This window comes from Netta rufina (genome assembly GCF_964035555.1).
Source record: "Netta rufina genome assembly, chromosome: 2".
Lineage (NCBI taxonomy): Eukaryota > Metazoa > Chordata > Aves > Anseriformes > Anatidae > Netta > Netta rufina.
In genome coordinates, this window is record NC_140124.1 from 94,972,986 (window position 1) to 94,998,470 (window position 25,485).

At 35.6% G+C, this 25,485-nt stretch overlaps 1 protein-coding gene across 1 annotated transcript in view; it reads left to right on the forward strand.

The window, feature by feature from the left end:
- CTNNAL1 (catenin alpha like 1) overlaps positions 1-25,485 on the forward strand; it is a gene marked incomplete at its 5' end in the record, with an annotated part of 53,649 nt that overhangs the window by 25,528 nt on the left and 2,636 nt on the right. Inside the window, 13 exons of the mRNA XM_084281502.1 lie at positions 1,252-1,341; positions 1,613-1,783; positions 2,799-2,999; positions 5,721-5,807; positions 9,650-9,808; positions 11,815-11,907; positions 12,217-12,367; positions 17,840-17,877; positions 21,982-22,032; positions 22,134-22,288; positions 23,652-23,700; positions 24,434-24,490; positions 24,629-24,748. Coding sequence (XP_084137628.1) covers positions 1,252-1,341; positions 1,613-1,783; positions 2,799-2,999; positions 5,721-5,807; positions 9,650-9,808; positions 11,815-11,907; positions 12,217-12,367; positions 17,840-17,877; positions 21,982-22,032; positions 22,134-22,288; positions 23,652-23,700; positions 24,434-24,490; positions 24,629-24,748 — 1,422 coding nt within the window. The remainder of the gene's footprint in view (positions 1-1,251; positions 1,342-1,612; positions 1,784-2,798; positions 3,000-5,720; positions 5,808-9,649; positions 9,809-11,814; positions 11,908-12,216; positions 12,368-17,839; positions 17,878-21,981; positions 22,033-22,133; positions 22,289-23,651; positions 23,701-24,433; positions 24,491-24,628; positions 24,749-25,485) is intronic.

Genomic DNA, 25,485 nt, shown 5'->3' on the forward strand with positions numbered 1-25,485 from the left:
TAATTATAGTTAGTATGCCAGAAATTCTTGAGTCTGGTCAGATTTATCAGCATGTAATGCTAGAATTTCTGAAATTAGCTTTAAAAAACAAACAAAGAAAAAAGTTTTGTTGTTGTTGATTTAGAGTAAATCTAGGATTAATTCCATTCTGTAGACTGGTCCCTTTTCAGCTAGTAACAACTTTGCCCATTCTACATTATGTATTTTGAGATGATTAATAAGAGTCTTAATGCAAAATGCAAATCATTATTTTTTGTAGAAACAGAATTATAAACAGCAAATGAATGCACTTAGGTTAGGAATTAAGTTTTCTAAACTTTGGTGTGATGAGGAGCTTAGACTTCCTAGTAGAAAGGAGATCTAAAAAGTTGCTAGTTCTAAGAAAAAATGTAATCAGCTTATAAAAAGTATTATACAACACATGGGTAGCTGGCATAGGAAAGAACTAGGCATGGTTTCATTGAAAGTTGCATTCAGATGCCCATTTATTAACACTCAAAAAACAGTTGGCTATCTTTGCTGTTGGAAAGATCTTAAGCTTCGCAAGTTCTTCCTCTTGTTAGGCCCTCTTACATGTTGAGGAACTAAATTTTGTCCTCTTTATCTCCCTCCCATCCTCAAACCAGTTTGGACTCTATTTTTTTCCCTTTTCTGAACCTTTCTGGAGGTATATTTTAGTTTTGCTGCTATATCCCTCTCCCAGGAGAGTTCTTGGAAAGTTCTTTTACTCAGTACTTTCTATACAGCAATTGTTTTTTAAGCCTGTTAAATTTTTAAACATTTTTATTGATTGGTTTATGGTAAATATAATATTCAAGCAGATAAAAGATACATTTTCTATTTCCTTCTCTCATTATAACAAAAATATGGTGTTTTCTGTCTCTGTCTTTCCCTCTCTTCCATTTCAGACAATATTTTTAGTCTTTTTTTTTTTATTGCTTCCTTTCCTGTTTTATAAATAATGCTCTATGATAAGGATAAAGAAATTAGTGACAGTTTATGTAGTATTCTCTATCTCTGCAATCTTTCTTCTTTGAAATCTGAACTGAAAAGAACCAAGAATAAATGCATAAATTAAAATCTGTCTAAAAGGCAAGTTCTAGATCATAAGCTAGGCTCAAAATAGCTGTCGTCAGACGTCATAAAGACGCTTCTTCACAACACGTCCATCTTCAAGAGTTTCTATTTTCCAGTCTCATAACCAGTAAACAAAATATGCAATATACAAATCATTTTTCTTTTGGTATTTAGGATTTGAAGGATGAGAAGAAAAAGGCTAGAATGGCAGCCTCTAGGGCTGTTCTTGAGAAGTGCACCATGATGCTCCTAACTGCTTCAAAGGTGAGTGAGTATTCACAATCTCACAAAGTTTAGATAAATCACTGAGTATGGCATCTGGCAGGAGAGCTGACTGTTCTTTCTCAGGTGTACTTTAAACTTCATACTCAAAAGTATAAGAGTAAAAAACATGTAAAAGAATATCTTTATATTCTGAATAATTCTATGAATTCTGCTTAACACAATAGCACTTTAACAGAAAGAATTTGTTGTATTCTAACACATTCTTTAGACTTGTTTTAGCAGAAATCATTAACTTTGCTTTTTTTAAAAGACTTGTCTTAGGCATCCAGACTGTGAATCTGCTCGTATAAACAAAGATGGTGTTTTTCATCGGATGAGACTAGCTTTGGAACAGGTAATAGAAATTGTAACTGACTCTAGACCAAATGGAGAAAATGAAATGGCACCCATCAGTATATATTCTGGCATCAAAGAATTCAAGGTAAGAATATAAAAGTATTGTTTTATACAGCTTAAAAATTAACCCAAAACTAGAATCTTGATTTTTTTTTTTATTTTCTTCAGTTACAAATGGCGGAGTTACATCTTTTTAGCAACGTAACTTAAATAAATGTCTCAAAATGTAAGAGAACCTGACAAAAGGTGATGATAAGTTCACTGATGTGGCCAAAATATACCTTTTGATATTTGCCATTTCCTCCTGGGTTAGAATACATTCAGAATTCAAATTTTTGTTGTTGTTGTTGTTTGTTTGTTTGTTTTGAGGTGATGCTTTTAATGTTGAATAAACCTAAGTATCAGGATATCAGAACTTCATTAAAATTGTTGTTGTTGAAGAATCTTTTCTCCATAATTGGTAATACTTTGAAAACTATGCCCACGGATACTCATCCAAATATTTAGAAGAGCATACTATCTTTCAAAGGAAATGTTATGAATTGAAGTTGTATCTTGTAACTCTGTGTATTTTTTCTGATTAAGGCTCATCTAAATTTCATATTCAGTTAAGAAGAGTTAACAAACAACTGTGTCTTATTTCTTCAGGGTCTATAAAGCACTTTGATTATTTTTTCCCCTCCCCTCTTCAGAATTTGGTTGGAATTTTTGAGAAGTACCCTCAAAGTATTCAATATACTATATGTAAATATTTAGAAAAATACTCAAAACTGATGATATGCATGTAGAAAATCTTCTAAAGATTAAACAAACAGAACACACAACTAATTTTTAAAACTTACTGAACTGAAAAGCATCATATTGACTGCAGGACAACAATGCTGTTAGATCTGATGAGTGTTTGGGAATTTTGTTTAAAAACAAACAAACAAAATACCCACCCTAAACTGGAGGTCTGATACAACACAGTTATTGGATTGTATTGAAAATATGTGAATACTAAAAAGCACTGAGGAGAAAAATAAAATGTAAATTGATGCATCTGCTTTCCATCACAGTAGTATAACCACATAAATTCTCTTTTCTTTTCTTTTTTTCAGAATAAGGTGGAAGGTCTTCGTGAGAATCTTTATTTTCTCTCAAAAGAGAACCTTTCAACAATGCTGGAGGTTATCCTGGAACATACAGAGGACTTCACGGATTCTGCCTATACCAGTCATGAGCACAGAGAACACATTCTGGAGCTGTCTAAGCAGGCTAAAATGGAACTAGAGCAGCTGGTTTCAGTATGGATGCAAGCTGTAAGAGCTTTTTAGCAAAGTAAATCTTTTCACCTCTACTTTTGAAAGAACTTTTTAATGCCATGCTTCCTCTGGTTTAGGAAGAGATTATTGATTGCATCCCTCAGAGTAAGTTAGCTAATCAAGGAAGTCAGGGTTTGTTCTATGTTTCTGCAAGTTCAATACTGTCTTCCCTCTGTCCCAGTGATATTGCTTTACTGATTCATTAACACCTAAATTAGGCTACCCTGATGATAGCCTAATTTTCATGAAGCTGTAAGTGGAAACAAGAAGGCTAATAGAAATGTCAATTCACAGTCTTAAACAACTAGGTCTTTTGATGAGGTTCTTCAGAGACTTCAATTGTCTTAATCCCATGGCAGTGACCACCATTTATATTTCTGTTCTTCAACAGAATATTGGAAATATTTAAACTATTGAAAAGTGAAATATTCTAAAACTTGACTTTATTTATTTATTTATTTGTTTGTTTATTTTTCCCTGTGGACAGAAAGCGTGATGAGAGAGAAAAGATGCTATGACTACACAGTATTTTTGTTCATCCTTTTCAAAAAGGTTCAGTGATGGTAATTTTGTTTTTTAGAGAAGAAGCACGTTAGGCTTCTCTCTGTCGTTTGTCATATGTTGTTCCTTGAAGACAGTAGAAAATAAATGCAAAAGGGTGAGGAAAAGCAGAGACGGAAAATGCAGTTTCTGTTCCTGGTACTGACTTCCTTTCAATCTTGTTCCTAAGGAAATGTGTAACACAAAATCTTAATAGTCTGAAATATGGCAGATGTGTACTAGTATAGGATACATTTAATACTGAATGTATTACTTCTGAGAAGGCATTTTTCTTCCTTTTCTCCTCTTTGAATCAGATGTAGCCACCAACTGTTCTTAATGCAGTAGTGCAGTTTGAAGAGCATATAAATCTTATTGATAATACAGAATGTTGTTATTAAAAAGAAGACACATCTAGAATGCTTATTGCATAGATTACAATAAGAAAATAAAACCGTTTAGCTTGGGTAGTTCTAAGCTGTATTACTGGTGGAAACTCATCACCTCTAGATGATTTACATGCTACATTTCAGGTGATAGAAATGAGAGCCTAGTACAAAACTATGCATATATATGATCCGTGAAAATATTTGAGTGTGCACGTGTGCTTATGCATTAAATATTTACATTAATTAATAATCCAGCCTAGCTATGAATGAGGACTCTGCAGTTAAAACAGTATCAGCTCACTGAAGCGGCTTTTCATTTTTAGCTCAGTAGCTTTGTCAGAGGGGGAATATTTTCTGAGGGACTTAATGGAATTCACATGGAATTGTTGATAATCAAAATACTTTCATGCCTTGGGATACATGAACTGGGGGATATGTAGAGCTCTTAGAGTGCCCAATTATCTCCATTTTCACTCATCGTACTTCCTTTCAGCAGGCAGAGTAACTGTGAGTCTTCAGTGAAGAGAGGATTTTAAAACAGAAGTGTCTTGTAATGTAGATCAATTTTAAATTATAGACTGGCATCACTGGCCTGCTTGTTTGTATTCTTCTGTGTGAATGCAAACTAGCTGGGACACACCAGAGAATCTAATGCTATTGATTGAAAGTTAAGTGTTTCTGAAATCCTTGCTGTATATGTTTGAGCTTGTAAAATTGGAAGGTAGTGTCCTGGTTTAGGTTTTCCCGTAAGCTTATTTGAACTGGAAAATTCTTTCAGATGTGTTTATTGAAAAAAAAAAAAAAAGTTGCACAAGAAAGAAACTAAACTAAATTAATACATAAAAGAATAAAAAAAGACACTGTAGTGAATATAAAATCTTATGATCCTTGTGTTAACAAATGATTTTGTGATGTTACTTTTCTTTAAGTAATTTCTGTAAAAGTGCGTTATATTTGAGGGGCAGGTAGCTTTGAGACTTGGAACAGATAAGAATACCTGAGGAAATGATGATACTAGTTTGGAGGATTTTTTTTTCCTTTAAAATAATTGAGACATTTTGTGTCTGTGTTTATGTAAATTATACTCTGAAGGGCTAGCTGTTTTGCAGCTGTGGCCTTGTTGAAGGTCCCCACCTTGGATAATTGTTTCCAGTATCTTATGGATATGGATGCAAACTCACTGCTATTTTTCCCATTGTATTTGTTTTGACATTTGTTTTGTTCACAGATGGGTATTTTTTTGCAGAAGTTGGAGCTCTGTCTTGAAGCTAACTCAACAAAATGTAGCTACCATAGTTTTTTAAATTAGACAATGATCTAAAGTCTTACAAGCATGCTGCCTTTTTTTAATTCAATATATATTTAATATAACTTTTTAGGTCACACTTTATTTGCGAAAGGTGTTTGTTAATATTAAATAGGAAAAAAAATGTTACTTTTCTGTATAAACATCCTGAAGTAGGTTTTGGGAAGCTTTAAATTTTAATGAAATGCTTTGCTGAAAAGAGGTCAGTGAGATTCAGAAATAAAATTTCTGTTGAACCAAAACAGTCAATTAGCTTTCATCACTATTAATTTTAGATTTGATTCAGCAATAAATACCTCTATAAAGGAATTCTTCAAGTAAAATCTACACAGGATATGCAAATGAAAACATTACATCTAGAACTAAACCATCTTCTAAAGAAACTTGAAGTAATGTGTGAAGGTGGTATTTACTGTGTGGATTTTTTTTTTTTTTGTGTACGTGCACATAATTTATTGTCTGCTTGCTTTCTTTGGCTTGTAGCAAAACCAGAAGACCAAGGATCTTATGGAAGACTTGGAAGTAGCCATTTTAAAAACATGCCAGTGCATGAATGAACTTAAAAGAGAGGTAAGTCCAGTTTAAACAAACAAAAACTGAAGAAAGCCTTGCATTTTTTACTTTTCAGATATAAAGTTGTAAAATAGGATCCTGGATCCGAAAACACTAGTATCTATTTATAGATAAGAATAGCCAAATCAGAATTACATAAGCGAGCTAATATGCAATCACCTTCTATTTCATTTCTTATAACTGATTAGAAATCTGTTGGTTTGCTGGCTCTGACAAGAATCAAATAAAAAGATGCTTGGTAGTAAGTACCATGTGTGTAATTGTTACTTTGAATGTAACGGCTAAATTTTGCTTGTGTATGCCTGCAAAGTACACATATATGGTATATTCTTAAATAAATAACATATTAGTTGTATATGACCTCCTTTATTGACTTCTAAAGCAGAAGTATATTATGACTATGCATTATAGTGAGGTATTTTTCTGGATAGTTGGCAGCTGTGTATGTGCTCGTTGTAATCATTCTTTTCCTAAATGCAAGCATGCCAAATGATACCAATCTTTACATACAATATGAGATAGCTGCCTCATTTGGCATGTGGGATGGATTGCACTTATTGATCAGGGTCCCACCTTACCCCTCCCTCCCTTTCTGTTTATGGATAGCATTGGTGCCTTGTCTGTTCCACAGATTTGAGCCAAATAAAGAATTACCGGCTGTTGGCAGCTTCTGAAATATTTGAAAAGCATTCAAATATCTTTTTAAAGTCCTTCCTACTATTATTCCATTAAACAGATGGCAAAATGAACATTAAGGATAAGAAGGGTTTCTATACAAGCCTACAGAGCAGTACAATGATGTTAGAGAGATGTTAGAGAGACTCAGCGAACTTGCTCAGACTGTGTTCCGAGCTGCTTTAAATGGAAATACTTGGCTAACAAACCGCTTTCAGCTGGTTTCGTTACCTCTCACATGCTAACTATGGCTGCTTAAAAATCATGCTGTGTATTTTTTAATAGAGGCAAAATGAGAAATTTGAACCTGTGGATTATAATAATTCCTGCAGCTGTCCTGAAGATTTGAACTGTGTTTCAAATCTATTTCAGGTACTGTTAAGCTCCTTGCACTTCTGCTGCTAGGCAGTGTGTTGGGCCCCCAGGAAATGGAGTATACATAATCTGTGCTCTTTGACTAATAGTTTTTTGCTTTGGTCATTGTTATGTAGTAAATCAGTAGCAGAGCTTTTCCAGAGTGACATTCCCCTGTAAGACTCTCCTTTCTGGGTGACATCGTTCCTGTACTGAATGAGAAGGAAGGATTCCCAGTCAAAATAGTATGAAACTATGTAATTAAAGAGATCATAAAGCTAAAGCAGCTGGCATATAGTATGTAGAAGAAATTACAAATATTGTGGATTTTTTTTAGCTCCATAAATGTAGTTCTTACCATACTGTCTTGCCCACAGACTTCTATTTGTGAAAACACCATGCAACAAATAGTACATACTCATTACACTTATGTTAAAGAACTTTTTCAGATGCCAATAAAAGAAAATTACCTCTGTAAACTAGCTAACAGAGGTGGCATAAAATATAAAATAGTGGGTTACCTATGCCCTGTGATTTAGTCCCACATTATGCAAGTGAAAGTGTATGAAGCTATTCTAGAAACTGTGGAACAATCTGAGTGGGTTTGAATTTTTAAACTAACAACCCTTAGTTTTGTATGCCTTGATTTTGTGACCTGTAAAGTACAAAAGCTTTCTTAGTGAGAGCTTTTTAAAATGTGCAAGATTAATGCTAATCAGTAGAAAAAAATTTAGAGTATTATGTTATTTATCTTGTTCCCTGTGCAGTGATTGGATTTGTATCTGATCCCAGAGTAGCCAGAGTGTTTGGTTGAGGACTGTCCTGCCAGTCTTTGACTTCTGGTGCCACCATGTATCAGTCAGTAAACAGGCTCTCTATTGATGAAATTAAATACTGTGACACTAATTTAAACGTTCTAATAGCCTGGGTTGCTGAGAACACAATACAACTTTGTTATAATAGCATTTCCCCACCTCTTGTCACTTTATGAAAGAAACTAGAGGTACATTCCTTCCCTGAGATCATTTTCCTGCTTAATGCTCTGAAAATTTCTTTTTTAGATCATGATGAAAAGAATCTCTAATGAAAAGGTAATCACAGTGTAGTCTATATATAAATGAGAATTGCCAGCTCCTACTTCAGCATTATAAGTTGCAGATATCCTTTCTTCAGAGCTCACTTCGTATCAGAGATTAGCAGTTTGTGCTAATTTTTAATGGCATGTAAGCAACACCATATAAACAGTTCATAATACATTGTCATAGCATTATTTCTTCCTGTTAAAAAGTAGTAGAAGGTTTTAAGGAAACAATCCGGGTTTCTTGCATTAAATTAAAAAAAAAAAAAAAAAAAAAAGGAAAGGAGAGAATCAAACATAACCTCTTAATTTTGGACTGCATAGGAAGTACTCAGGGGAGACCTGTCACACACTACAATTACCTTAAAGGAGGCTATAGCAAGGTGGGGATTGGTCTCTTCTCTGAAGCACCGAGTGGTAAGACAAGAAGAAATGGCCTTAAGTCGTGTCAGGGCAGGTTTAGGTTATATATTAGGAGAAATTCCTCCACTGAAAGGGTTGTAAAGCATTGGAATGGACTGCCCAGGGAAGAAGCTGAGTCACCATTCCTGGAGATATTCAAAAAACTTGTAGACATAGAGCTTAGGGATATGGTTTAATGACAGTGCTATGTTAAGGGTTGGACTAGATTTTCTTAGAGGTCTTTTCCAACCTAAATGATTCTATGATGCTGCATAGTACTACATAGGGGAAGGGAGGAAAACAGGTAGGCTCCAAGGAGAAAAAATACATATTCTAGAAAACATCCTATTCTTTCCACAGCCAAGGCTCACCGGCATCACATTATCAAGGTCTTTGAATTCATAAGAACTTGAAAAATAACCTTATTGAACAGCCAAGTGTGTTGTATATTCAATTCAATCCAGTAAAGTGAATATTACAAGACTCAACAATCACAAGAATGCTCTGCTATTTCTAAAACAGGATGCTGTGTTTGTTTTACTCATGTTTTTAAGATGGGGCTGGTTACAGGGCATAGGTAAAGCCAGTATGACTAGTCACTAGAACCAGCAGCAGCTGTTGCTGATAGCTCTTGTCAAGCAGAGTCCTTAACAACACATTTTGAGCAGATCCATGAGTCTGAAAGTGTCCGGATTTAAGGATGCATTTCAAAGGGGATCTTTTCCTTACTTGTTGGGAATGTAGGGTGAGAATTTTTGAGACTGCTCAAAGATCTATCTCTGGCCTCAAGCTCCTTGCAGAAAAGGAGGTTTTTACTTTTCTAAAGCTGTGTCACAAGCCAATTGATTATTTTCAAGCTTTTCTTTGCATCTCTGGCAATTCATTGTTGGAAATTTAATTTCTAATGCATTATAGATTCAGATGTTGCAGCTTTGTTCTGTTAATGTGTGTTCTTCATGAGAAGTAGATTGGTCACTGTGCCATGCTTATGCTGAACTTGGTGCCCCGTGAATTTAGGCACCTGTTTTTTTTCCAGCTGTAACATCATCAGAAAGCAGCTGTGTTATAATCTCATGTCCTGACTCTACCCAGCTGCTCTTTTGTTTCTCTTCATGTTTGGTTGGGTTATTTTTGAGAGTAGTGGATTATATATCTTTGTACTTTGAATAATAACTGAAGAATTAAAGCCCCAGGCTGTCTATGAGCTTTCATAGCAGTAAATTTTTTGCTTCTTGAAAAAATCACTTGATTATTAAGTTGATTCAGTTTGATACTGGGTGCATTTATTTCCTTCCAAGGTTTATCTCTCCTTTTTTTAATGCTATTCAAGGTCCACGGTGCAGCAACATCTCTGGCGGCAGATCTTCTAAAATACCATACAGATCATATGGTTCTCAAAGCATTAAAAATCACAGGAGTAGAAGGAAATCTCGAAGCTGTAGCAGAATATACTTGCAAGCTATCAGAGCAGAAAGAACAACTTGTCGAGGTGAGTTCATGGTTGCTTTGATTTTATAAGGCACATAGCAAATGTGTGGCTGGATTTGTCTTAATCTATTTTTTTAGGAAGGCTATGGTCTGTTTTCTTTTCATTGTTGTTTATTATTATTATTTTCCTAGCATACTGTTGAATTTTGTGGTGTTCTTGGTATGGTCTGAGCCAGGTGTATAACTGTGGCATATGGCTGTTGTAAATGGGGTGTACATTGTACGGTCTTACCAATTCTCCTGGGTCTGCACTTAAATTCATTGTTTGACTTGGTGTTATCTGTATGCATGTTTTGGGGCTAAAGTATTCATGAAAAAGTAGGCTTCTAGATCCAAGTAGAGATTATAGCCTTTTCTTCAAACGGTGGGTATCCAGCAACAGCTGAACCCAAAGACTTATTTTAAGAATGCTGAGAACCTAAGGTTAAGTTTCTCAGTCCAATGAATTTCACTGTTTTGAAGATTTTTTTTTTTTTGTCCGTTAGAGGATCACAGAAAATCTTTTATTCTTTGTGAACAACAGTGTTTACGTACTGCAGGTATTATTGCATCCAAAGTTTTGTATTTCATTACTCATACATGTGAACAGGAGAGTAAGACCTATTTTTTTGTTGCTGTTCCTTTCAAAGGTCAGAAGGATTGCCTTTCTGCCTACCGTATTTGTGGTGTGTGGTGTTAAGTAGATGTCGTGAGTTGCATGACGAAGCAAGTGGTTTGAGAGCAAGGCTTGCTAAGATAGTGTTGGAGCACTGAAGTAGACGGACTGAGGAAGACTTGAGCTTCTTGTGCCAGGAATATTTAGGACTGTTTCTGGAATTCTAGCATTTATGCAATTTTAGTGTGTTGAATTTTTCAGAATGCAAATTGTGGTATCTATTTAAATTGAACTTCCCAATTCCCTTATCTTTCTCCATAGTAAGCCAGAAAACCTTTTGAATAATTCCAACTATTTAAAAATAAAATAAGAGTGTGCATACATGGTTTTGCTTCACTTCTACGAATTCTGTAATGTACTATTGTCTTAAGGTTGAGCAGAAGTAACTGAACCAGCAGGAGATACAAAAAGATATGTATTATTTTGATCTGGAATGTGGTGACACTGGTAGCTATACCTGTGTGATATCTAGTACTCAATTTCTAAAAAATTCTGATTTAATATGGGGCTTGAGAATTCATCCCAGTATTGTGACTATGCAGAAGCAATGTGCTTGAACTTCAGGGACTAACAAATCAACTCTGGACGTTTATAATTTCAGTTTTAATGTCCCTTTTTTCTGTGACTCTTTTTTTTTTTTTTTTTTTTTTCAGTGTCTCTTTTAGTGAGACACTGATTTTTTTTCCAGGCATTATTGTGAGGTAAAAGAGTATTTATAGCTACACTTTAAACTGTTTCTGGTAATGGACAAGGTATAGTTAGTTTAGTGTGTGTTATCTCTGTTTTATAAATTCTGCTTCCAATCTGAAACCTTCAGTGTTCATCTTCAGCCTGAAGTTCACTTTTAATTTTACTACAAAAATATGGGTGCCTACCTTTTGCTTACTGTGGAAGTAAACGATATTTCTTCCCTATGTGAATATGACATTGTTTTGCTCAAAGATAATTCAGTCCTTTGGATGATGAAAGCCTAAATTTTCCACATGGTTCATGATAAGCCTGTTCTGATGATGTCATTTATGCTACAAAATTTCTCCAGGTTCTGTAGATGTCTGATTACTTTCAGATTTATTAAGTCATAGGCATATTTATGTGTGAAATTGTTGCTGTTGGAATGATTTTTTTTTTTTTTATAATTTTCTTTCTCCTGGTGATTCTTCTACACCTTTCAAGGCAGGAATTTTTTTCTTTATTGTAAATGCTCCCTGAGAAACACCAAGTTGTGCAGTCCCCAGTAAGTTTCTGACAGGACTGTCAGTAATTTTGTGTATGTGTGCCTTTTCTCATTACTAATGAAACCATATTTTTACCATTCTTTTCTCTTTAATATGTATATATATGTATATATTTAGATGTGTCGCTTGTTGAGGCATGTTTCTGGAACAGAGCCCCTTGAGATTACGTGCATACATGCAGAAGATACCTTTCAGGTCACTGGCCCACAGGTATGCTTAGCTTTTATCTAGCCACTTTAACTGGACGTAAATAAAACTTATTTGCATGAGTTCTTTGGAGACCTCACATTGAACTGTTCAAAGCAACTCCAAGAAAGAGTTACAGTTCAGTGTTGGGTGTTGGCTAAAATAATGCACAAGGAAGATAATCAAACCTGCAAGTGTCAGATGAATACACTATAAACATAAAATAGTAATGGTTTAAATTCTGCGGTTTGCCTGTGGAGGCATTTGTGAATTCATGTGCAACACTATTTACCAGGATGTCTTCCAATAGCAAATATTTTGTTCTCTGTCCAGATAATTTCTGCTGTAGAAACATTGGCATTGCATCCATCTAGCAAGATTGCAAAAGAAAATCTGGAGGTGTTCTGTGAGGCCTGGGAGTCTCAGCTGAGTGACATGTCTATGCTGTTGAGAGAAATCAATGACGTGTTTGAAGGAAGAAGAGGTAAGAATGCTATGTACAAATAGAAAAATTAAGTTTCTAAAACAAATGTAGTCTAAGAATTTTAGATGTGATTTAAGAAATATTGCTTTCTTAAGACAAGAGCATAATACACTGTCCCATATCCCATACAGCAATGTGAAATCTGGGTGGTAATACACAAATATCTTCTTCACTTTGTAAAGATGTTGAATTAGGGTATGTTTTTCAAGGAAAAACATAGCTGGAAATTTAAAGGCCTCGTTTGTGTAAAATTAAGAATGTTTAACTTCCTGCATGGTGATTACTTTCAGCAAAATTGAATGGAACTTTTCAAAGTACTCAGAAGTATTCGACACCGCTCTTTGCCAGTGGTGCCCAAATATTAGTGATTTAAGGCTTTCATCCTACCTTTTGATTTGAATAGGACATGATAATTCATGACAATCAAGATATAAGTTGATTGTGTGGCATGTTTAATTCATTTCCTATATTCTGGATAATATATATACAAATATATTCTGTACTGTCAGCTTGCATTCTTGCATTGTATTTACTTCATAATGTAGTGAATGTAGTTGTTTGATTTTTAAACTGCTGTCCTTTCTCCTGGATGGAATCTCTGATGGATCTGCACAATCTTGGGATATTTTCTTTGGTTGGTAAGTTTATTGGTATTTGTACAACATGTAGACGAGAACGCTGGAATTTTACCAGACAGATCTGTGTTTACTTTAAAAACAAAACAAAAAAAATATTTTATTTTTTGTTTTTATTCAGTGTTGTTTTTTTCAAATTATGTGTTTATTGTAGCCTGATGTTATACTTCTTGCGGCTGTGTGTTTCAGTCTTTAAAGTATAATTGCATACAGATAGAATGTAATATATAATAATACTGAATGTCTTGTATTTCTAAGAATATTGCTCAGGTTAAAAAGTTCAGATTTAGGGACAGATACAGGGACTTCAACTTTTTGTACCTAAGATACAGAAAAAAGTAACTCTTTATTCAGGTTAGATGACACTTTATCAATGATAAAGTCCTTCATCTTGCTGTTAACATGAGACTATTTTTTCATTATTAGAGCTTATTTTGGGAGTTTAATTTTCCTTACTTGATTGAGTTTTCATGCAAGTACTTCTTTTCTGCCAATTTTGTTGTGAGGGCAGTAAACAAGCAACCACAGGACAGCGATAGCTTAAATTGTTGCTGCTGGTTGTTAGATGAATGTGTGTCTCTGCCTGAAGATTTGTAAAAGGAAAACATACAGTGAAATTCTGAGTGGGTTTACAATAATTGTGGGTAGCACACATTATTAGGAATGTGAGAAATATGTGATTGTTATCTTACTTGTTCTTCCACCTTAGTCTGGAATGCTATATAAAGATGTGTAGCAATCTATTAGATCAGAGATCCTATTTGTGGGCCTTTTAACCTTCAGTGTCTTTTTTTCTTTTGTTTTGAGAGCCAAGGACGTATTAACTTTCTCTAAACATAGCATTACATTTTATATAATACAATTAGAAACACAGTATTACTCTAATATTGATATATTGCAATAAATTTGAAATTTGCAGAGCTGGTTTTCAGTTTTTTTTTTTTTTCATATTCTTGCAATGGTCTAGCAGAGTTAAGTGATAATTTTTCTATATCTGTATGTGTGTGTGTCTATTTGTATAAATATTAATGTAACTAAAGATACTAGGACAAGAACCATGCAGCCACAGCAAAGCATACACTTGGCTCTCAAAACAAATAGTTCTTGAAGCATTATGGTATATTACCAGCATCTCCTTTAGTTAATAACTTTCTCTTCTCTTGTGGATGTTGTCAGCAGATAACAGGCATTTTCTTTAAATGGATGTTTTCCAATTTTGTTAAAGCATCATTTCACAAAGCTTCCCTAACATTGTTGCTTGAAGGAAAAAGAAGAGGATGGGTAGGTTGCTGAGCATGGAAAAGTGTATAGGGTTATGTGGGCCTGAGTGCAGCAAAGACGTTTTTTTCTGGTTGGTTAGGCAGATGAGTCTGTGTCAGTTCGTGTTTCTTGTTTCCCCAGTCTTTCCTTCAGTATAATGTGTTCTGATACTACCTTTGGTAAGATAATGAGCACACCTTCTATACTTTACATTTCCTTAGGTGCATTGTGTCTTGTATTGCCAAAAAGATGTTTAAGAAATCTTGTCTCCATTTTGCTTGTTGCATGGCCCAGCCTAGTAAGGGATTTCTCTCAGTGAATCTGGATGGTTTTATATGAACTGTCAGTTATCTCCCTGGAATTAATTTTGGTCTTCTATATCCACTGGTTTTCTACAAAATTTTCCTCCATGTTGTGCCCATTTTTTTTTTCTTTGCTTGTTTTCTGTTGTTGGACTTCAGGGTGACTCTTGAAAGAAACAAAAATCCCACGCAAATTACTCTCACCTCTTTGCTTTCAAAAAATACCCTAAAGTTACCTCACCACTTTCAACATTTTTTCTTCTAGAAAACACTACAGATAACCCAATTAATAAATTAGACTAAAATATTTGTTTGCTAAGAGATTATAGAAGTTTTGTGAATGCCATTCTTGCTCCAAACACAATGGAGTTTCACAATATTTTATAAGATTTGACTTACTCTTCTTGTAACTCATGCTACTTGTCTTAATGTTGAAGTTGGTAAAAAGTACCTTTATTTTACACTACAATGTAACAAGTGCTTTATTCCTAGTAGAATTGTGATTGTGTGTTAACAAAAGATAGAACTACAGTAAGAAGGTGTATAAATATATTTTTTTCTCCTCCGTTTAAAAACTTGTATTTTTGTACCACTAATGTAAATGTTTGGCTCTGTAAGAGAGTACAGAATACCGCATAAGAGGCAAGAAACTGAATGGTGACTAAATGTGCTGGACACATCTAATAAAATAAGCATTTTTATGATTACGGGATGTTCTCATTGTTTAAACTTTTGTTTTTTATCAAGCAATTGCGTAACTCCTTATCCAGTGTTTCTTTCATACCTGAAAGCTAGGTATTTCTGATAACAAGGTTCAAAATTCATATGGATAGAGAGCAAAGTTTAGGTTGGAAATGAAGCCATGTTTTTATTCAGTTGACATGGAATCACACCAAAAATGCCTAAATAGATGTGGGCATGTTTTGAGGGGTAGGGAGGGAGGAGCGCTGCACTTTCAAGTACATTTTGAAAATCTCTCTGTGCTGTGTGGAACTGTCAAGTAAGGTAGAGCTGGACCTCCTTTGCTAATCCTAAAACTTCATATAATCCAACGGTGAGGAGACCTGTTCTGCATAGTGTTAGCCTTACCTAGTCTGAGCTAAGGGCAGCCTGAGTGATGGGCACCTCTACAGGGAGGATCACAAAAAACGAGTGATTCGGCTCATCCAGTGGAGGTGACTTTTCTCTCCACTGACTATGCAGAAAGCTGCATAGCTTTTTTTTTTTTTTTTTTTAAAAAAAGGAAAACCACAATACAGAAAGCCCATTAGGGAAAACAAAGGCAGACTGGAATAAGTGAAAGGAAGATCATAATACAGCAGAAAGCCATTTAGTATTTTAGCCTAGATCTGACTTCCAAAATATGAAAATTAAACACCTGAAAAAACATGTATTCTGCTTATGAAATCAAACATAAATTTTGTGCTTATACTGTTGTAGATGTATTTTCTGATGAAGGAGGATTATCTCTGGCTTGAGTAGATCTGTGCTTCTAAAAGGAATGATATCTGTGGGTCCACTCAGAGTGGGGGTGGGTTTTAATTAACATTCCAAGAAATAGGCAGATCCTTCCTCTTTCTGAATATGGTAAGTAATTCAGCCTTCCAAAGCCAAATAATGGGAATTGGTAGACAAGCAAAAGCATTTTTTTAATTATTATTATATCTGTTTACCACTTCTTCCAGTGCAGTTGACATAATTCTGAACGCTCACCTCTTTTGCATTTGTCTTCTCAGTATGTATTTCTTTTCCATCTGTGTCAAAGCTTTCTGGGCTTTTGAACTCTTTCATTTTAACAGGGCGCATGTTTTTACATAGCGTTAAGGAGGTTTTTTTATGCTATAGCATTTAGCTTTTGTTCTTGGTACTTCTTACGTGATTTCTTGCATCCTGTTTAGCTGATGTTTTGACACAGGGGATGTGGTAAAGTGGTTCACATAATTTTTGTCAGTCTTTACTCAGAAATCTGGTGTGCTTGTATGTATGTGTAGGCAACTAATATCTAAATAACTGCATTCTTAGACAAATAGGCAACTTATGCCCTGATAGCTCACCCTTTTGTAAAACTGAGAGGTGATCATGGAAGAGTTCAATTTCCCATACTTATCAAGTGGGTTGTGGGATACTTGTCAATTTGCTGCAATTTATTTTTTAAAAGTCCGTTGCCTAAACGTGGAGCTCATGATCTTTCTATGGTGTCAGGAGATAAAGAGCATCCTTTCAAAAAAATCATAAATGCGTAACAGGGTTGTCCTCTGAGCATTCTAACTGGAATTTCTTTAGGAGTTGATACAAGAGGCTGAAATAACATTTTATTCCTGTTTTACTGTTGCTCATTGTTTGTCCAGTGCATTATCTCCAGGCAAACATGTTACCGATATTCATTATCTCAGTCCTTTGTTTCTTCAGGACGCATGTATTTTTCACTAACTCTGAGGATTTTATTTATTTACTCGTTTTTATTTAGCAGACTTTCCTCTCCTGAATCTGTTGTAATAAATGTGAGTCTTTATTGATATTTAGATTGTCTGGTAACTGGAGCTCTAATAGTAGGCTATTAGTCCTGGCTTTGTTTCCACCTGCCAATAAATTCTTCTTAACCACTTTCAGTTAATACCTGAAAAGATTTTTTTTTTCCCTCAATTTATTTTGCTTGGACTTGGAATAACTGAGAATCCTGGAGATATAAGAAATAATTCAATTCAGTAAGTGTGTAAAATGATACATAATACTTTTCTTCATAAAATATAGAGCGCATGGGATACATATAGTACACTACAACATAGGGGTTTTATTATTGTTACTTAAAAAAAAAAAAATCAGCAAAAACTCCACAGCTTTCTTATATCTCTCTCACTATTGACTTTGCCTACTTCAAATTTTATACCATCCAAGGCCAAGAAAAGCCTTACATGTAACTACCACAGTATGTTCTGTATTTGGCAACAACACAAGTGCATGTAGTGGATAGCTACTAGTCACCAGAGAGAGTTTCTTACTTGGGAATGCACGCTGGGGACTAGAAATCTTAAGGAGTAAAGCTGTTCAGATACTTAAGTGCCAGTTACTGAGAGCTACAATCTAAACAGAAGTTCTTAGCTTGTCTCTTTCTGAAAACACAAGATAGAGTGCTGTTCCTCTTCAATATTCAAATTACAGGTAAGTAATTCACTTTTATATGTAGTAATGCAACTTGAGGAAGGACAAAGTAAGGCATGTGGTGTGATTATTAAGATCTGCATACAAATTTTGGTGTAAATGTGTGTTCTTCCTAGGAGAGAAGCGTGTCTACCTGTCACTGCCCAGACCAGGGGTAAGTTGCTCTTGGGACTGTTTTATATATGTTATACATTCTGTTAACTAATTGACTTCTTTCTGTATTGCATTTAATGAGGATATAGCGATGTCTTAGTAACACAGAATCACAGAATCATGTAGGTTGGAAGAGACCTCCAAGATCACCTAGTCCAACCTCTGACCTAACACTAACAAGTCCTCCACTAAACCATATCACTAAGCTCTAACATGCATCTTGACTGGATGACTGTCAGTAAAATACCAAACTTTGTACATTTACTAACTGAATGATAAACATATTACATGACTAGTTACCCTCGTTTTGAGTATGTTTTAATAACTAAAGTTGTAGGTGACCTTTAATTCCTGTTTTTTTAATGTGACATTTTGTACAACATACTTGACTCTTATGCTGTGTAATAATAAATGCCTGGTCACTATTAAAATAGTAAGAATACACTCAATGTACTGTAAAATAAGTCTTGGTACTCTGACTTTTTTTGGTGTTGATTACTGAGTTGGCCTATTTTGAGGAATTGGACATGATTAGGCATATCCTAGGCTCTTCAAGTAATGGGTTCTCATTTCCCTATTCGATCTTAACAATTTATAATGTAGTGACACCAAATGTCCACACTTAGCTGTGAGGTAATTGATACTCTTAGCTGACTAACTGATATTAATTACTTTGTTTCTAAGAGCATTTCTACATTAGGAAACCACCTAAACCTTGTAATAAGTCATTTAACTTGCTTGTTACATACAAATTTTTTCCACTGGGATGAGGAAGGGGAAGAACGATCTCAGAAGGTGTACAGTAAGTTCTGGGTTGTTTCTTTCTCTCCTTGCTTTCTCTCCTTAACCTATAATGTTGAGGAATTTAAGTGTGAAATAGTCCCCGTGTCTTCTGTTGTGCAATTCTTTGACTTGAAACACAGTACTATACTTCTGACCCTTAATGAAAAAGGGGTAAGAGAAAAGGTCATCCATTTTAAATCCAACCTGCAATTTAAATAGAATATAATTGTAGGCTGGGTGAGCATGGGTGATGTCGTGGAGTTAGATTTATGCAACTGTAATGTAGCAACGATTAAGGATTTGTTATATACTTTTAGAGCAGATAAAGTTATATTATGTGATTTTTATTAGCACTTGATCACTATCTACATATTAGTCAATTAATAATGATCTAAAGAAATTTGCTACAATAGGAACAGTGGCATAGTTAAAGATTTGTTAATGGCAAGATTCACTCGAGGCTTACTTGCAGGGTCCTGAGGGGGAGCAGTGTTTCTAAATCCAGTTGTGTGCTTTCAAAATAACCTCCCTAGAGTGAATTACTCGCCCTTCTCCCTTGTCAGCATTTGTCTGCGGATGAGTTTGTTCCTTGAGGAGTCAGCCCTGAGGCGCACTTCTCCTCAGGGTACCCTGAGAAGCATCCCAGCACTGGGGGAAACTAAGGGTGCATCTTGCTGTGGTCTTTGCCTTTATGTGTAGGCATCAGGTTGTGCAGCACCACTCCTTAATGCTTAGTTGTGTCCGTCTGTTAGTCGCACCACAGGGCCCCAGTGCAATCAGGGGGAGCCCTGACCATCCGAGGCCTCTATCATATAAACAGGCATTAAAGGGGTGAGGCAAGAAGTCAGGCTTCACCACACTCCATAGATAAGAGGAATTGTGTCAAGATGACCCCTCCTTTGGTTATGGAGAAGAAAGAGATGAGGCTTAGTATTTATTAGATAAAGTAGTAGATTTATAGGCAAGCTGAGGTTCCTTCATTACTGCCCACAAGAGATTTCGTGGGGATGAGCTCTGCCTGGGGCCCCATTGCTGCCAACCTGCCCAGTTCAAGGACTGAACACATGGAGGCCTGCTGTGGCTCACAAACCTCAGCAAGACTTATGCCAAGCACAGGAGCAGAGCCCACTTGCCACAGGTGAATTTCACAGCTGTGGCATAAAAGACTGGCACTGGAAAACAGATGGGGTTGGTGATCTGGTAGGGTTTTTGTCCCTGTCAGTTTGTTCCGGTTTGACTAAGCTACATAGCTTCTGAGCTTCAGCCAACATCTGACTAAACATTTTAAGGCATACAAACCAATGTGTTTTAAAAATACTGATTTTTATTTATTTTATTTTTTTTTCCCAAGATTTAAACAGTTCTCCTTTGCTCTCTTCTGGAAGTTTGTCTTTTGAATTTTGCAGGGTGCATAGGTTTGGGGGAGCTGGTCTGCTGTCCATGGCTAATGCCAAAGCTGTTCCTTCCACAAAGCCACACTGTTCCTGTAGATCTAATTAGTTTACCTTTTTGTTCCTTTAATTGCAACAGAGCTGCTTGTTGGTATGAATGGCATCCTAGGTGTCCTAGGTGAGGACAGAGCAGTGGTGACAATTCATATGTGTGCTTAATGCACAGCTATGTTTTCCTCTGTAGCATTAGATGTCAAATCATGGTTTAAAAGTTGAGTAGTAACTGCTCATGTGATTTTATTTTATTTATTTTTTACCAATTTTTCTATTCAAATAGTGTGAGTGTGGAGAAAACTACAAAGTTGACAAACATTTTGAGGTTTCTTTAGTTATTTGTGGATAGAGAAATATGTGCTGGTTTTCTTGAATACCTTTCAATCAGCAGCTTAAATTTTTGCCATATCTTGTAGCCCAAAGTTTGTACATAAATAGGAATCTAGTTTGGCTTTGTATTTGTTTCTTCTTTTAAGACTGCTGTTCAAGAAATACTAGTTTTAAGGCAATATACACAGTGTAGTCAAACTTAAATGACAAGGAGCATCAATTCATACCTTTTTTTTTTTCTAAATCTTTTGCTGTGAGATCAGCTTGTCCTATCTCTAATACATAGGCAGAATTATAGTGTGTAGTCTGGGTAGACATTGATAAGATTCAAAATGTTTAAAAACTTGGGGATAGGAAAGAGAAATGACATGACAGCTAAACTCAGAGCTGCAAATTGCAGTAGGAAGTTAACAGTAGTGTTTTATTTTTGCTCAGATTCCTCACGTCAGAGATGGAGACCACACCTGGAGCTTATTTATGATGCTATTCATAATGAGTAGTGCTCCTGCTCTTCACCCTCCAGCAGGGATTCCTTAGCTTAATTTGCCTGAGTATTCCCACTAATTAATAGCAGCTCTTTTTAGTTCCTCAGGCAAGGTTCTCAATCCTGCACTCTTTGTCATCCAACCTCCTCTAGTGGCTGACATTTACCTCTCCAAGCTACAACACCAACTTTGTTCTTTTCATTTCCCTGCACTCCAGTGCAGTTTCTCAGTGTGGACTCTAGCTCCCTTATTTTTTAGTTTCTGCTCTCTTTGCACAGTGACAGATATTATTAGCACGTGAAGTTAAAGCCTGAAACTACTGCTCTTCTACATGCAAATTAATTTGCAACAAATCATATATTACTGCATACATCTGTACAGTGTGCAAGTTTGCAAGCTCTGTCTTATCAAGTATTCCACTCACATCAGTACCGCTAATTATTGTTTGATTTGAGCCAATATTTGGCTTGCAGTTAAACATATTTTAGATAGTTTGTGGCTTAAATAGGAGAAGGGAAGAAAAAAAAGTTCAGAATTTCAATATTTGTACCCATCTGATTCAGCGAACTGACACAGAATGATCAGCCATGTTGTCATGCCAGCATTTACGTGCTGGTACCCTAGATCAGCTTGGAAGTTGGTTCAGCTAGTACCAAGCCACTGTCACAGCAGTGTCATATTTGTAGGGAAAATCAGCACAGTTGTACTGGATTATGACTATTTAGCAGTACCTATTACTCGGGATTTTGAGGATAAGGGGAAAAGATGGTATGGTGCAAGGAAGTAGAGAAGAGACATGAGTCTGAGAACTGTGGTCTCAGACATTTCAAGGTCTTCTCCTTGAAATGTTACCATGTCTGCAGGCACAGACCCTGTCTGCACTTGCCATTTCAGAAAAACAGTCAAATTGGAACAGATTCCCAGCTTCTGTTGAGAAGGTTGTCTGAACTGCTGGAACTTTCCTGCACAGTTTGAGTATACATACCCATCTCTTTTTGATTTGTTTGTAAAAAATACTACCAATTCTTTTTATTTAAAAATATTTTTTTTTGTTTGAAACAGAAGCATAATGCAAATCTGAAAGCACTAAAGCCAGTCAAACTAGATACTGAGGTAAGACACCATCATTTTTAAAAAATGTTAAAAAAAAAAAAATAATCATCATGTCTAAAGAATGTATTCTCATGTGTTATGAATATTGTCACCCTTTATAGGAACAAGCAAAAATTGCAAAACTTGGATTAGAACTGCACCTGCTCACATCTGAAGTGGACTCTGAGACAGAGAAATGGGAGGATCAGGAGAATGAGATTGTACAGCATGGGCAAGGCATGTCAAGTATGGCTTATTCCATGTATTTATTTACCAGGTAATTATGCTGCATGCAGTACATTTCAATGGGCTGAAAAGAATTAGAAGCATTTATAAGAAAAAAGACAAATTTAATTTCAGAGTATAAGTATCAGGGGACAGTTGGAAAGCAGCTTTAATTTCTATCCTTACTGATCTTTGCTATACTGAAGGGAATTTTTAAAATTACCTGCACAATGTCAGCCTCTTTGAATAATTTAGGATTTTTTGATGAAAAATTAGAGGTTAATCTCACCTAGTAGTCCAATAATATTCATTATGCCAGAGACCCAGATTTCTGTCCTTGCTCAGCTGATGAGGACTGAACAACTTCTGTCTAATTTCCCAACAGTGCCCCAGTCACTGAAGTATTTATATAATACTGTGAAATGGGGCTCCTGTAATAAGTTCTGTGAAGCATCTTCCAAAAGAGTGGAATTTTACAGTTCAGTGGTGTTAATGCTTCCATAAGTGGAAGACCTAAGACTTTCTGGGATAGAGTGCTTTAATAGATAGGTGAAACATTTTAAGCAGTAACCGATTTTTTTTTTTTTTCTTTGCAAAAGCTCCTTGGTTGTTACCTAGCTTTATGGCTTAATTGCCTGTGGTCCGCTATTCATTCTGCGCCCTCGTGTGTTCGTTTTGAAGTGTCATGCTGTCACCATTCAAATACAACTTAGTCCCTTTTCTTAGCTAGGAGACACTGAGTATTAGTACTTCACTATCTTTACTGGTAGATTTTCTACTTTCAGTAGTTAAATATATTCTGTGTTTGATAAGATTTTAGCATGCCCTTTTTCATTCTTGTAATTTTCAGGTCCTTCTGTGTTTCGCAGAAATACTTCACTCTAGAAAAGAACAGAGGCTTAGTTACTGGCACAGGGGGAGGGGAGCACACCACCTCTTTTCTAGCCGATAAATGAAATAAGACTCCATTCTAGAGTCTACACTTCAAAGAGTGTATCAGTGTACACTTCTTTTCAAATAAAATGGAAGGAAAAATTTAGAACACTAGCTACTGAAAATATATTGCTACTGCGGCGTGCAGGTTTCTATTAATAAAAGAGCTCTGACTTGCTTTTTAAATACCTAGGCAGAGATGCTTTGTTACATTTATGATGCCAAGTATTTATTTATTTATAATAGTTACATGGAGCATGTTAAGAGAGTAGGCATTAAGAGATGTATCAAGAGGACGAGTACAAACCATCCGACAAAGATTTAGGGATCACATCCTGCCTTGTGGTATTACAGATGTGTCCCCATCTCCCCCACACCTGGTGTGTTTGTGTGATAGACAGAGAATATAAATTGTACAGGCAGCCAGCAAAATATTCTGTAGTCTATACATGGCATATATTCTGTTTTCATTGTTTCCACAGAGGAGAAGGACTTCTGAAAACCACTCAAGATTTATTTCATCAAGCAGAGGTAATACATTTATAATGAACTGGGAGTTAGGGAATCTGAATGAAGAACAAAATGCAACTTTAACTCTTTGATTCCTTATACATGAGTACAGAGTATCAAAAATTGACTGGCAACTGTACAACTTATGCTGTATGCAACAGCATAACTCTGGCACTTTCTGAAAGCTAACATTCCAGTGTTCTGGTGGGACCTTATCTAAGACATGACTTAATTGAGATTCCAGTTAGGAATGGGAAATAGTGGCCTTCAGTGCAATAGTATTCTTCATTGTGTTACTTAGTTTAGTCCCTGACAGTGCTAACAGATACTCATCCTAATCTGAGCAGCAGTATTGGGAAAGGAAGAAGATGCAAAAATATGAATGATACAAACAAAAAGACAAGGGACCAAATGAGGGAGTGTAGTGTGATGTTTCCAAGGTATGGATGTTTAACAGGAGACCAGTTTCCTGTGTTAGGACAGTAAGCAAACATGGCAGGGTATCATCTAAATACAAAATTTTTGTGAGCTGCTCCAATTCAAAAAATGTTTTCCATATATAAAGGGAAAAACTTTTAAAACTTTGCTTATGTGGGAGAATGGCAATGTGTTAGTGTAGGTTTTTACTTCAGAAATCACTTCAAACTTGTTACCCTTTTAGAGTACACTATTTATTAAAACAAAAGGGAAAAAGACTGGTGGTTCATTTGCTTCACTTTTTTTTTTTTTTAACATGTTTTTTTTACACTTTCAGATTTTTGCAACAGAAGGCATGAAGCTTGCTTCAGCTTTTCAAGCCTTTTCTGATCAGGTGACGTATGACAACTGAAAAGCCCTTCAGATTATGATTTTAGTGATAGAACTTAAAGGCTGGTTGTTTTGTCTTCTCCATTAACTTAATATTGGAGTCTAACACAGAGTGGTTTTGTCTTCTTAAAACATACTTCAGATACATGATGACGACAAACCTTTGCTTCTGCTGGAAGCTGAAAAACTGATCCCTATGTGCAAGCAGCTCCAAATAACAGCAAAAGCTTCTGTTCAGGGTAAAAGTGCCATATTTACAAAGGTAAAGTAAAAATTATATACATTTCTGAGAACTTAACTTGTTTTGAAATACAGTATCTTAGTAATTTATGCTCCTGATAAAACACGAAACAGTTAATGATAACTGAGTTTCTTCAACTGACAGGTCCGTAAAAATTAACAAGTACAAAATTTTACATTGCAGAAGCATTTTTCTGCAATGCAGTATATCCTTGTTGCTGTTCCTTATGTAGAAGAGGAATTTACTTCAACTTGAAGTGAACTATTTTGCACTTAGCATGGTTTGAGAAGCTGATGTGCAAAGTAAAGAGGAAGAACAGTAAGAACTGTTCCTCTTTATGAAAATATTTTTTTACTGTCTCACTGGTCACTGTAACCGAAGCCATTTACTGCAGTATCCTGTGTTAGGAAAGGATGTTTTTCAGAACAGGGGCAACTGCTTTATGGACTCTTTTTTTACTCGCTAGTAGAGCAGGGCTTCAGTGAAGTTTATCCTGACCTCACACCGAGAGTTTGAAAGAAGGCAAAATATGATACATTGGCACCCAGCATATATGGAAGCCTGCAGGTGGATAGTTTGAACAGTACTCCTAGGCTTATGTGACTATTTTCTAAAGGGAGCATGGATACCCAAATTTTGTCTAACTGGCCCAGATTTATCATTAATATTAATGTTTTATGGAATGGTTTCGTTACCAGTAACTTACCAACTTATAGAGTATAAGAATCAATGTAATAAATAAAACAGTTTTTTCTTTG